This window comes from Solea senegalensis, linkage group LG3, assembly GCF_019176455.1.
Source record: "Solea senegalensis isolate Sse05_10M linkage group LG3, IFAPA_SoseM_1, whole genome shotgun sequence".
Lineage (NCBI taxonomy): Eukaryota > Metazoa > Chordata > Actinopteri > Pleuronectiformes > Soleidae > Solea > Solea senegalensis.
In genome coordinates, this window is record NC_058023.1 from 4665822 (window position 1) to 4679590 (window position 13769).

Below are 13769 nucleotides of genomic sequence, written 5' to 3' on the forward strand. Positions count from 1 at the left end.
GTGTGTGGCCACGCCCCCTGAGTGTGTGTGTGTGTGTGTTTTCTTGTATTTGTTGCCTCTTAAGGACATTTTTTCTTCTGGAGAACCAATCCTGGTCCAAATAAGGCAGAAGCTAATTTCTGAGGAACTGGTAATGTTTATGCCAAACAGGTCGTGACGAGGTCTAATAATAATTAATACTACCACCACTAATAATATTAATACCACCACTACTAATAGTGTTGTCCTATTAAAGACATCCCCATCATGTGACCATTGGTTAGAGTAATGTCCTCTGGAGTCATGGAAACCAGAGCGTGTCCAACATGTCCCAAGAAATAGCTCTGGTTCTCCTTCATGTCTTCACCCACTGTTGAAAAAGAAAAACAGCCTAAAAACTACATGTCCCAGCTTCCATTGCGTCTCCTTCCGCCTTCTAGTGCGCGTGTGCCTGACCAGCCTCCTCTAACTGTGCAGGAAGACTTCTCTGTACAGGAATATTATCATATTTATTAATATTTCACATGTTCACACTTTGTTTATGACTCTGTTTTCATGTCACATCATTAAAATTGATTTATTTACACGTTTAAAAAAATTAAATTTAAAAAACACACCCGGGTCTGTTGTTTTTATCATGTTTATGACACCGCGTAGCAGAAATGCACGTGTTTATCTCCACTTGTGTGTGATACACTGTTACCATGACACTAATATTATCGTAAATTGTCCACAGAACGTCCTCGTCGTAGTGGATTGTACCATTGCCGGTGTTTAGACCGTGAAATCCGCGTGAATCGGAGCAGTTGTGGTGGAGTGTTGCGCCTCTGCTCGCTGCTTTACGGCAGTGGTGCTGATGCGGGATGAGTCAGGCTGCGTGCGTGATGCTGCTGCTGCCGCTGCTGCTGCCATTTCATCAGCGGCGATGACACCGCGGGATTCCCCTCCCACTGCGAGCATCCGCTCCTCATAGACGGAGAAAGCCCCGCAAAACACGCGACAGATCCGCGCGCGGGTGTCTGAGTGAGTGCGTGAGTGAATGTGTGAGTGAGTGTTTGACTGCACCTGCCGTGTGTGTGTGTGTGTGACATCAGCACGGCCTGTTCTCCGCTCCAGCCTCCGCCATCAGGAGGATATTTTCTCTGTCGCCCTTGTTTTCTGCTGCGGGATTCATCCATTCATCTATTCACACAGTCACACACATAGCGAGGAGGAGAGCCATCGGTGCCATGGAGTCCACATCAGTCTGGTCCTGAAGGTTCCTGAGAGGAGGAGCAGCAGCGTTTCTGGCCTAAAGTCCAGTCCACTCTTCATCCAAGTAGGTTTTCCACTCTCTCTCTCTCTCTCTCTCTCTCTCTCTCTCTCTCTCCCCGTCTGTCTGTCTGTCTGTATCTCTCTCTCTCTGTCTTTTGGAACTAAAACGACTGTAAAAGTGATTTAACGCTATCTGTAGAAAAACAACAGACTCCATTTTTGCCAAACAGGTCGTGATGTGCACTGGTCTAATACTATTACTACTACTAATATTACTATTACCACTACTGATGATACTACCACTAGTACTGCAACTACAATTACTAATACTACCACTACTAATACTATGACTACAATTACTAATAATAATGCTACTACTGCAACTATAATTACTAATACTACAACTTGTAATACTACTACTACCACTGCTAATACTCCCACTACTACTATTAATAATACTACCACTACTACTAATCATACTACTAATACTACAACTACAATTAGTTATAATACCACTAATACTACTACTAATACTACTAATACTGCCACTACTATTATTAATAATACTACCACCACTACTACTAATAATAATAATACAAATACTACCACTAATAATACTACTACTACTACAACTACTACTACTAATAATATTACTAATTGCGCACAAAATACGGCGTAGGGCGTTGTTATCGACTAGTATTGCTAACCATGGCTAGCCTCGACATAGGTTTGCCTTGTGCTAATTGTTCAGAGCTAGGGTTAGCATTAGGGTTAGTGAGCACGCTTTACCAGTGGCTACCTGTCATTTGCAAATTCCAGAAAAGCTAGCTGCCAGTTGTGAAGAAGCTAGTTGAAATTTAGCTAGCTACTAGTTGCAAAGACTCTTCAACAGCCATCTGTAGGCAACTTGGCTTGAAAGTTGCTAGGAAGCTAGCTGCCAGTGAGCATTTCTACTGCACTAAACTAAAATATGGTTTAAATGATAAAAAAATCTAAGTAATCTAAGTTCTTCTCTTATCATAGATTTGAGAGATTTTAATGTAGTTATAACAGGAAACTTCATTTTATTTTATCTGTCAAATATGTTAATTAAGCTGTTAATCAAAGTCATCAGGTCACAGGTGCATGTAATCAATATTCATTGATTTCCTTTGGTGCATTGATTGTCAGTCACACTAGTGGTTCTGATTACATGCAACCATCTTCACCGTCAATAATAATAATTACTACTATATTATATGTTTGAGGTGGGTGTGGGATCTCCTAAAATCACAATGTTGCCCGGGACACCAGAGTGTCCAGGAGTGGCCCTGTAACGGAGAGAAAACAGGAAGTGTTTACTTTGTTTATTTGCAAAGCAAACATTGTAGCAACAAGTGTTTGCTTTGTTTTGTTTGTATGCCTTTAGTCGGTCCTGCCTGGGTATGTACGTATATGTACTACTGTATACAGTACATAAATAAATAAACATTTTCAAATAAGTGGAAGAGAACAAGAATTTAATTTCACAATAAAGTTAAGTAACACATTATATATATGTATATATATAAAACCGCATTGATACAAATTCAAGTTTGTGTCATTATAGTTAGAAACAATAGATAGGAGGAATATATGTATGTCTTTATATACTATATGTATGTATGTATATATATACACATATATGTATGTATATATGTAGAGAGAGAAATAAAGAGAGATATAGTGAGACATGTAAAAATATATACTATAAATTTAGAGAGCTTTATATATGTATATTATATATACATACTTGCAGTTACAGATTGTTACTTTATGTCCTACTGAGCTCCTTGTTTGTGTTTGAGAACAGTGACAACAATGACCTTTGAACTTTTGAGGCAGATAAAGTAGGTCACAGAAAACATTATGTTTGACACAATAAAACACTTGATACTGATATGCTTCCCTCTCTCTTTCTCTTTATGCCGTGCGCGCGCACATGTACGCGCATCTCCAGCGCTCTCCCACACACATACAGAGCGAAAGAACAGACAGACAGACGGAACAGACGGACACGTCGGTTCTTCATCGCCACCTTCATCATCATGGAGGCCATCTGGCTCTACCAGTTCCGGCTGATCGTCATCGGAGACTCCACGGTGGGGAAGTCGTGTCTGATCCGCCGCTTCACGGAGGGACGCTTCGCGCAGGTGTCCGACCCCACGGTCGGCGTGGATTTCTTCTCCCGCCTCGTGGAGATCGAGCCCGGGAAGAGGATCAAGCTGCAGATCTGGGACACGGCGGGACAGGAGCGCTTCAGGTGAGAGACAGGAGGGACATACACAGCTTACAGCTTCTATAGTGTTATTAACAAACAAAAGGTCTCACAGAACATAGGAAGTGGTAGTTTCGTTTATTTAAATGTAAACAAACATGGAAAATTGTTTTTGCAGTACATAGCAAATGACATTATAAATGAAACTCATCAACGCTGAGGGATACACTGTAAAAAAATGACACGAGTGAAATGAATAAATATAACCTATAATACTATATAAAGATATATAGCGCATTAAAAACAATTGAATATGAAAAATATTTCCCTTTAAATGTTGTGAATCTTATTAAAAAACATATACATGAATTAAAAAAAAACTTAGGAGTGTTAAATCATGTTAAATCAAAATTGTAGGGTTTGTATTTTCAAGATTTCACATATTTTTGGTGTAAAACCCCCCAAAATTACAGAAAAAGTAAATAATTACATTGATTATGATCAGATTTGAAAGAAAGACATGTGATCAACAAACAGAAAGCGTCATAAAAATACATATGTAGAGATATATAGAGCAAAAAAAGTAAGTAAGAAGTCAATCTGTGACAAAATGCTATATGATTTTGAAGTTTTCACATATAAAATATTTCACATTAAATGTCATAAATCTCAGCATTCACGGATATTAAAATCCGTTTGATTATCTGTTTTATATTGTCAAGATTTCATATATGTATGGTGTAAAAAACAAATTACAGAAAAGGTAAATAATTACACTGTAAAAATGTTTGACTATGATCAGATTAGAAAGAAGACACATCTGAAGTGTCATATAACCACTATTTTCTTTAAAACAAAATTGAATAAATATTACTCAAATTTTGTTTTGTCAATGTATAGTAAAATCCACATATAAAATATTTCACTTTAAATGTCATAAATCTCAACATTCAAGGATATAAAAATCCATATGAGTGAAATGCAAATATATTGATTTTTTTTTCCATCAATCCATTTGAAATTAATGTAGAGTTCGAAGTAAATTCCACAAATGATCTGGTTTATTTTTTTCAACATTTCAGAAACGTATGGCGTCAATAAAATACAATTACAGAAAAAGTAAAAGCAACAATTTCACTGTAAAAATGCTCAAATACATACAAGCTTTTAGAAAATGGTGGAAAATTTTCAATGTGTGTTTCCCAAACCTTATAATGACAACATGGTCACACGGCAAACCAAAAATATTCAAGCAAAATTAGAACTTTTTAAAAATTTAAGCAGGTAAAATCACAGAATTTGATTATTAAAATTTATTTATACAAACATTCATTGGTTAATTGATTAAGTAGTCTACTAACTGTTAGTAATACTATACTCGCTTTTGTGACCTCTTACTCGCCACTGATTCTTGGAGCAATAATTCAGAGATGAAATGCTGTGTCCTATTTAAATGAACAGGAGTTAGTTTTTTTAATTTAACTTTTTAAATGACAGTGAGATAATGTTTGTCTCTGAAACTTCTAAACACAGTCAGTTTCAGCTCATAGGGAGGTCACACATTTTCGTGGCATGCCCCTTTAAAAGCAGCTGATCAGAATGAGGAACCAGGAAATTTGTGGTGGAATGCAGAAACTGAAAGTGTCACCTGAGATTTTTTTTTTCTCCTCTGATTGACACATACACTCATTGTTGGAGGGCCAAAAGTGAAAGTAACTCATAAAATAGCCAATGTTTTAAAAAGCAGCTACAAACGCAGACATGCCGTGTCATTTTGATCCATTTCTAAATGTAAAACTGCACGTGAAATATGAATATTTACATTTTTCTTAGTCTTTGAAAACACAAATAAATAATGCACGTTACCCAGATTTTGCTTTGAATTGGGGGTGTAAATAGAACAGGGTGAGAGCATTTTATTCATGCGCGATGTGTCGCCTGGAGGTTTTTTTAAAAACCCGAATTTCCACTTTGAACGTATTTGCTCTAAAAAAGATCCGGTATTTAAACGAGGTTTGATGGGCGATCGATGCGAGCGGAGAAAACGACCGGAGGCGTTTGTGTCAGGCAAACATTCCTGTGTTATGAGTCAGGTTCACTCCTCGTCTTCCTCCTGCAGGGGGCGCTGCAGGGGCCTTTCCATAAAGTTTGTTTTGTTCATTCATTTTACACTGTAAAAATGGTTCATTATGATCAGTTTAAAAAGAAGAACCATCTAAAGTGTCTTTTTTCATGTTTATTAAAATTCACGTCATAAAATATTTCGCATAAAATTTCAACATTCACGGATATAAAAAGCCATGGGAGTGATATAAAACTATATTGATTAAGTCCCTAAATCAATTTAAAATAAAAGTAGAGTTGTTTTTATTTTAAATTGGTTTGTTTTTAGTGTAAATTGGTAAATTTTTTTTGGCATTTCAGAAAATGTTGACAAAATAAAAGTAATACTGTGTTTGACTGCAACCCAGAAAGTGTGCGTCACTTAATTCAACAGCTCACTCTCCCACACCAAACCCCATGAAAATCAACGATTGTACGTCCCAGCACACAGCAGATGTTGAGCCACTGCTGCCTCCATCACTAAGATAAAATATGTTATGATTGGACTTCAGAGCATGAAATCCTTCATTCAGATTTACCTCCATGGCACAAACTGACCACCCGAGGCAGCCGTAAGACCAGCAGCTCTTGTGTCTACAGTTTTTGTCGCATCAGTCTTTTTCGTGATGGGTAGGCGATCACCTAAATATACACCCGTAAGAATCTACTGACAGATGATGTCACAAGAAATTAGCAAAGTATCAAGTAATCCCAATCTCTTAAAATGGGCAAAACTGGAAAGAAATATAAACATATCTCCGTCAAAACCACTCAGATTGGAGCGAAATTTGGTATGTGTGTGCGGGATCACACACACACTCTACCATAATAATAGCTATAAGCAGGTAAAGTTCTGGATCCAGTGGATCAAAATGTAAAAATTTCAGGTGCTTTTTGCGCTCTTTTGGAAAATAGCCAGATATTTACAGGCGTGATTTAAGACCTGCTCCTGATTGTGCACGTTACATTCCAAGTCCTGTTAACGCGTGGAGGTGGAATGAGAGTGTGATGATAAATAGGACCGAGTCAGCGACATGTCATGTAAAAAGTGTCCTTGAGTGAAACACTGAGCCTCGACATCATCACAGACATCAGAGTAAATTTAGCTGACGGCCTTAAATGTCGCTCTATGTCTTTCAAACGCACACCTACGGTCATCATCTTGACAGAAGAGACTGGTCACACCTGTCAGCACGATTCCTGCCTCCATGGCAACTATGACACGACGTCCCTCTGAGAGCAAAGGACAAGTTTAGATCGCTCTTCTATAATCTGCAGTGCAAAAATACAGGAGGGATGATGTGGAGTTGAGGAGAAACTAATCTTCTGTGTCATGTCTTTTTTAATGGTTTGGTTCAATGACATACCCGTTTAATATCGAGAACACTTTAATTTGACTGCTAACGTTGTTGTTCTGAGATTCTTTTAGATTTTGTTTGCCCGATTAGTTGTTGTTTTTTCTCTTCCTTTTCCTTTGAGGGGTCTGAATCTGCCTTAGTCACGGCTGTTTCTTAGTCATGTCGCCCACTTCTTGGGTTTGTGTGTCGAATCACTTGCTGGTTTCAGATTCTCTGTTGCCGCCTAACCTGTAATTATCCCCCTTGTTTTATTTTAGATGTCGTTTCTTTGTGAGGTTTCTGTTGGAAAACAGATGCCTCCTTGTTTTGTGTTTTTTGTGCGTTGTGGGTTGTGAATTCTGTCAAGATCTACCAAGATCACCAACACTATTTCCATTTTAACAAAACGTTTTTTACCATCACTTTTTTGTTGTCTGTACCTCAACCACCTTGCTTTGACATTTCTTAAGAATATAAAAAGTACCTGATAAAATCACAGAACTGTTAGCTAACTGGCTAACAAGACACAGGTGCAACAGGAAAACACACAAAGATGCCAGCTAAACAGCTAATTTGCTAACAAGGCATGTACTGAGAGCTAGTTAGCTAACAAGAGATGTGCAACTGGAATGGAGGGAAAACACAAACACACTGACAGCTATTTGGCTAATGACTTTGAGAGCTGCAAGCTAGTTGGCTAACAGTTAAAGCACATGTGCAACTGCAAAATGTATGGAAAACACTAAAAACTGCTAAAGCAGTTGGCAAACAGTTAAGCTGCATGTGCAACAGTAAAAATGGAGGGAAAACACAAAAGTACTGACAGATAATTAGCTAACAAGGCAAGTACGGAGAGCTGAGAGCTAGTTGGCTAACAATAAAGGCACAGGTGCAACAGGAAAACACACAACATCACTGACAGCTAACCAGCTAACAAGACAAGCTTTGAGAGTTAGTTGGCTAACAATTAAAGTACATGAGCAACAGGAAAAAATGGAGGGAAAAAACTGAAAAATGCTGACAGCTAGTCGGCAAAGAAAGTCTGACAGTGGTAGCATAAACATGGGTTGAATAATTTATTTTTTCCTTATACTTAACCTTAACCAGGTCCATCACCAGGGCTTACTACCGTAACTCTGTGGGCGGACTCCTCCTGTTTGACATCACCAACCGCCGCTCCTTCCAGAATGTTCACGAATGGCTGGAGGAAGCTCGTAGCCATGTCCAACCACACAGCATCGTCTTCCTACTGGTCGGCCACAAGTGTGACCTGGAAGCAAAGCGCCAGGTGTGTACAGCAAATACAAAACAACTGCTTACAAGGCTGTGTTGAGGTTAAATTAGTTGCTGAGGAGTTTTAAAAATAACCCCTTTGTTCAGTTTTAGAACAGCACGCTTTTGGATCAGAGGCGAGTCTTCACTTTTAGTTTGATTCTCCTGCGGCAGCTGGCAGGAGGCACTAACATCATATCACCAAATTGGGCTTTACAGGATTACACTGCAAAAACACTGCACCACGCCTTCAGTCATGTAATTATATAAAACGTAGGAGAAATTAGAATCAAAGAAGCCCACTCACTATCATCACTTTGCTAATTTTTGAGCTGCTTACTCATCAACACCACCATGAGGCATCAATATAAATAAGCCATTTGCCATTTCAGAATTGCAGCCCTTTTAGGCATTGTAACTCCACATTAAGAGATTCAAAAATGATTAGACAGCTTCACATAATGGATCCTTGAGATGTTTTGCATGACCTTTACTGCAGCTGTCTTTAGTTGCCGTTTGTTTGAAGGTCTTCATGCTCTTCAATCCATTGAATGTGAGTAGAGAGGTCATCCTTGACCATGCGCAGGTACAATTTGTGCTCTACAAGGTTGAGCTGAATGGCTGAACCTTGCTGTGCTAGCTGTGTTTGACAGTGAATAAAATCAATTCCCCTGAGCCAGATATCCCAGGTGTCTGACCTAGACAAGAGTATGCCAGGAAATAGTGACCAAACCGAGGCAACTTCATCAGCTCAAACATGAACTCATTAGTTCCTGGGCAAGATGAGGCAGCTATTTCTTGATTATCTGAATTAAGACCTAAGGGCTTCTACTGTGGTTCTCAGATAGTGTGTTACATCTATAATCTCCCAGTTGCCAAGTTTCATCTCATCTTAATCTACCTTCCAGGTGACCCGTCAGGAGGCAGAGAAGCTAGCAGGAGCATACGGGATGCGCTACATCGAGACTTCGGCCCGTGACGCCATCAATGTTGAGCACGCCTTCACTGAGCTGACCAGAGATATCTTCGCCCTGGTGCGGTCTGGTGACATCACAATCCAGGAGGGTTGGGAGGGTGTGAAGAGTGGATTTGTCCCCAACGTGGTTCACTCCTCAGAGGAAGTGACCAAGAGTGACCGCCGCTGTCTCTGCTGATCTGGAAAGAGTTTGACATTGGGACTGAAGGAGAGGGAAGGACTCAGAGGGAATAATGGCTGACGGACTGCGTTGTTGGCCCTTTGACAGAAACTGTTGCTATCCCTCTGTTCTTTCTCCAAAAAAGGGATTGCTTGTAGAATTTCAACAAAAATGATGGTAGAAGGCGGCAAAGAACACACAAAGGGATGTGCCTATTTCTAAATATGTTTTAGTCATTGGAGAGGAAGGATGGCAGATGCTCATTTTCTTGTGAGGGCTCCCACAATTCAACTAAGTTAGTTATGGGGCTGTTACTGGGAAATCCCGAGTAGACAGGGCCGCATAGGCACGAATCAGAAAGAGGATTTGGTTTGGTCTCTCCGCAAAATTAGATGACGCTCTCGACTTGTGTCATCACTCTGTCTGCCATCAGGCCTCCCTTTACCTCTCCTCCCACCACTCCTTAACCTTCTTCTCTTCTCCAATATGCAATTACATGAATACATATAGAACAACCTCCACCCAACCTCTTTCAAAACCTTTTAGGCAGCACCCGTAGATAATTTCTCCCTTGATAATAAGAACTGTGTTTTTTCTGTGCTGACAATTTGCACCACATTCCATGATCGTACCTTGATGGAGGAATCTTGGAGGTCCAGAATTGAACGAGGGATGACAGATTTCTCTCCACTAAGCCTTTATTCTGTTGACTGGGATGACATTATTTCTGTGTAAACATCCACTATCATTCCGCTAATAATCACTCAGTTCCTAGATGGACTCCTCGAATCGGAAGAGATGTGTACAGCTTAACTGACCGAGGCAGACTTTTTAACTCCTAACTCTTTGCCTTCATATGGTAACTCTTTAAAATTAACTATTAGGAATGTTGGAGCCAGAAAGCACCTTCAGCGCCAAGTCCATCTTAACTGAAGATTATTTATTTCTCAAAGGGAGAGCAAGCAAACAAAGCCCAGACCTTGCAAATGGAAACTTGAAGAACGGACTATCGTGATACCGTCCTTGCACCAACATGGACAGGACTGTGAAGCCAAGTGAAAAGGGTCCATTGAGCAGGAATTAAGTCAACCCTACACAGATACAGGCGCAGGGACACTACAAGCTTGAATTGTGCTGTGAGCAAATGGGTGACACATATTTTCTGTTGTGTATTTGCAGGTTATTTTCAGTTTCATGTGTCAATGTGACTGGAGTTTCTGTTGATAAAGTCATACCAAAATGGCACTAGGTCCAACATCACTGGTTATGTCAAGAAGAAGAAGAAGCCCATTTTCTAAACCGTTTAAATATTTGTTTCACCTTTTAGCACAAATAATGTCGTTATCTGCTGGCCATAAAAAGGGTAATGAACTTCTAATGAGCTGAAGCTGACATGTTGGTGATAAGAGAACTACTTAGCCCAAATGTTTCAAGCCATTTGCACATGCCACACCTCAAGACTTGTTACACATTGTTCTTTACTTTGCCTTTGTACATACAGACACACAGTTAAGAGGAAAAAAAACGCAGTAATTCTGAAATCAGCCACAAGTCCTGCATTCAAAGCATGTATCTGTTGGGTGACTACAGTTATTTCCCGCCCTCAGTGTAACCCTTCTCACCACAGGAGCAGTGCTAGTACACTTCTTCTTTTCAGTCCTCTGTGCTGTACAGACAATACTGTATTACACAGTCCTTAAACCTGCCGGGTTAAAGCCAAGAGTTTCTCTTCCTCTGCTCTAGTTATATATCTACAAACTGAAATGTACTAAAAAAAAATAAAATGTGACTGGAAAAATAAACACAAACTCACTCGTTTTGTTGTTACTCGAGTCTGTTCCTGTTTTTGTCTGACTTTGTGTGTAATAATATACTTAAAATATGGCAGGCTAAATAAAATGAGATGACTCATTGAAATGTAAATAAACTTTAAATGGCACACAAGCTATGTACAAAAAACATTACTGTAACGCACAACAGTCCTATAGTCACACATGTAAGGTCCAATAATTGTTTTTGTATACAGATTAAACAGACATGTAAACAAAATAAAACTGCCACCTTGTGTTTTAGGGCCTGGTTACAACCAAGTGCACATAAAAAACAACATCAATTTTGAAAAATAGTTTTTCCCGCTTAATCTACGGGGAAACTTTGGAGTATTGATTAAAAAATAGATGCAATTTTAGTGAATAAGAGAGGCTGTGTGTCAACATGGATAATATTTGTACATTTATGAATGGGATCAGCAACATACAAAGGAGTATTAGGGCCAGCCAAAAAAAAAATCCAACACAAGGTGAAAAAGCAGGAAGAAAAAAACAAAAAAAACAAACACTGCCATATCAACAGTTATTGATACTTGATCGATGTCAAGTTGTGCCTTTGATCCTTCTGCAATGATAAAGAATTTGGCGCCACCTACTGCTTACCCTGGCAAGCTAACTTCCCCAAGTTAATACTTGACAGTAGACAAAAAACACATAAATGTGTTTGAGAAATTAGTCAACATTTGTGATACTTATGGAAACCTAGCTAATGTGGCACTTGAAAAACAATCACCATTTTTTGTTAGTTTTGAAATGAAATGCTGTTTTGTTGAAGTAAACTGGTGCCTGGTATCAAGCGTAAAGAATAAATTCCCTCTACTTTGAAATCTGTCTTTCAGTGTTGAGTCCTCAGCTATTCAAATAATCATATTAATTGTTCAACCAGCAATATCAAGAATAGTAATGGCTGGTACTTGGCAATGATGCACAATATATGACCGAAGTATCCTGTATAACTACACGTCTGACGTAATTTAACAATATATGGCTTAATCACAAACTGGATAACTGTTGAAGTGAACATCAAAATCTTACAATACTTACAAAAACCTGCTAATATTGTGCCTTCAACGAATGCTATTATGCTTAAAATTATGTGCTCACAAATGTCCCCCGGGGTTCGGAGTTGTTCTACTCGGCGCAGTTACGAGCCGAAGCCGCTGGGGGCAGCAGAGCCCCCGCTCCTGTCTTCAGACACTCGGAACTTTGAGTGTGAGGAAGGTAGGAGCATCCTCTCTCTCTCACCAAGATGGCGGTGACCATAGACAACAGCAACGCCGCCCAGGCGACAAAGAAGAAGCACCTCGGGATTCCTGAGGCGGCTTTTCTGGTGCGTTAACCCCGGCGATTCCCACCGTGTCTCGTGTCTACAGCGGGGGTTTTAAGCCGCCGAAAGTGCCCCGACTGCGGCTGCAGCCGGTTTGTTAGCGCGTAATGCTAGCTGCGAGCTAACAGCTAATCATAGTGTGTGTTGGGCGGTTGCTCATCTCCATCTATGGACATGACAGAGCGTTGGTGTCATAGCTGCAACTAATTTTTTACACCTTTTTAGTGTTTTTCAAACGTATTTTCCATCGTGTTACACGTCACGGAGAGAAGATATACTGCTAATGACATTAAAAGTAGCATTCACTGCTTCAATCCTCCCCATTTATTCACTTATATTAAAGATAGAGCCCCTTTAAATGTAGAATAAACGTGATGATATTCACAGCAGTTATTTAATTAACTTGACAAATGCTCTAAAAGTGAAGTTGTTCATGCTTAATGTGTTTAAAGGGATAGTGTGTAAGAATTCTGGCGCTTTTCCATTGTACAGTTCTAGCACCACTCACTCAATTCTACTCGGTTTGGTATCAGGCAGGCACGTTGTTTTCCATTTGGCACGGTACAGTTTGGACAGGCTTGCGTTTTGACTGCTCAATTTGTGGCTCTTTGTCTCAACAAGATGTCAAGCTTTGTATGAGAATATATTCTGAAGGGAAAGGCAAACAAATGTGTGCTGCGCTGAACCGAACCATTCCACTCAGTGTAAACACGCCAACAACACTTCCTCAACGTGGGCGGGGTTTTATGTAGTGCGACTGCACAGAACTGCTGCGGTGTTGCTCCTGCATGATTCCTATGTTAAGTATTGAGATTTTAAACATTTCCTTGCTAAATGATGGATAATAACGCACGTTTTCAGGATTTTTAAGTCTTAGATAGACAAATCAGTGGCTGGCAGTGTGTCGACGCCACAGTTTTTGCTCAGGTCGCTTGAAACCTCGCCAAAGCAGGTACTAAAAAAAGTTCCAGGTAGTTGAGTTACGCTAGAGCTGTATCGTGGAAAAGTGCCATTAGTGGTGAGTCTACAGGTTGTAACACAGACGGACACTCGCTGGGGCTGTTACACACTTGGGATGGGAATCTGTATCAGTCCGGTTTATTTCTTCTTTTTGGGAGAGCAATATTTGTTCCACAGTTAGAGAATTATATCTTTGAAATGTGTTGTTTGAAGCAGCTTCGTAGTTAATAAATGGTCTGAAATGACTGTATCGGACTAATACTGGTATCGGTAGATACTCGTTTTTGTGATATCGGTATCAGACACAAAGAAAGTTGTATCGTCTTATCCCTATTA

At 39.6% G+C, this 13769-nt stretch overlaps 2 protein-coding genes across 3 annotated transcripts in view; both read left to right on the forward strand.

Moving 5' to 3' along the window:
- The first annotated feature begins 593 nt into the window (after positions 1 to 593).
- On the forward strand, positions 594 to 11129 carry LOC122766685 (ras-related protein Rab-39B). Of its 2 annotated transcripts, XM_044021749.1 has the most exons (4): positions 594 to 1297; positions 3212 to 3514; positions 8017 to 8197; positions 9090 to 11129. In XM_044021749.1, the coding sequence occupies exons 2-4, from the start codon at positions 3300 to 3302 to the stop codon at positions 9333 to 9335; spliced, it is 642 nt and encodes a 213-aa protein (XP_043877684.1). In that variant the 5' UTR covers positions 594 to 1297; positions 3212 to 3299; the 3' UTR covers positions 9336 to 11129. The 2 variants fall into 2 exon arrangements, with proteins under 2 accessions (XP_043877684.1, XP_043877683.1); XM_044021748.1 differs by lacking the exon at positions 594 to 1297 and having other exon boundaries at positions 3000 to 3514.
- A 1234-nt stretch (positions 11130 to 12363) lies between these two features.
- vbp1 (von Hippel-Lindau binding protein 1) overlaps positions 12364 to 13769 on the forward strand; it is a 5062-nt gene continuing 3656 nt past the window's right edge. The window contains exon 1 of the mRNA XM_044022113.1: positions 12364 to 12476. Within this exon, the coding sequence (XP_043878048.1) occupies positions 12396 to 12476 (81 nt within the window). The 5' untranslated portion in view covers positions 12364 to 12395. The remainder of the gene's footprint in view (positions 12477 to 13769) is intronic.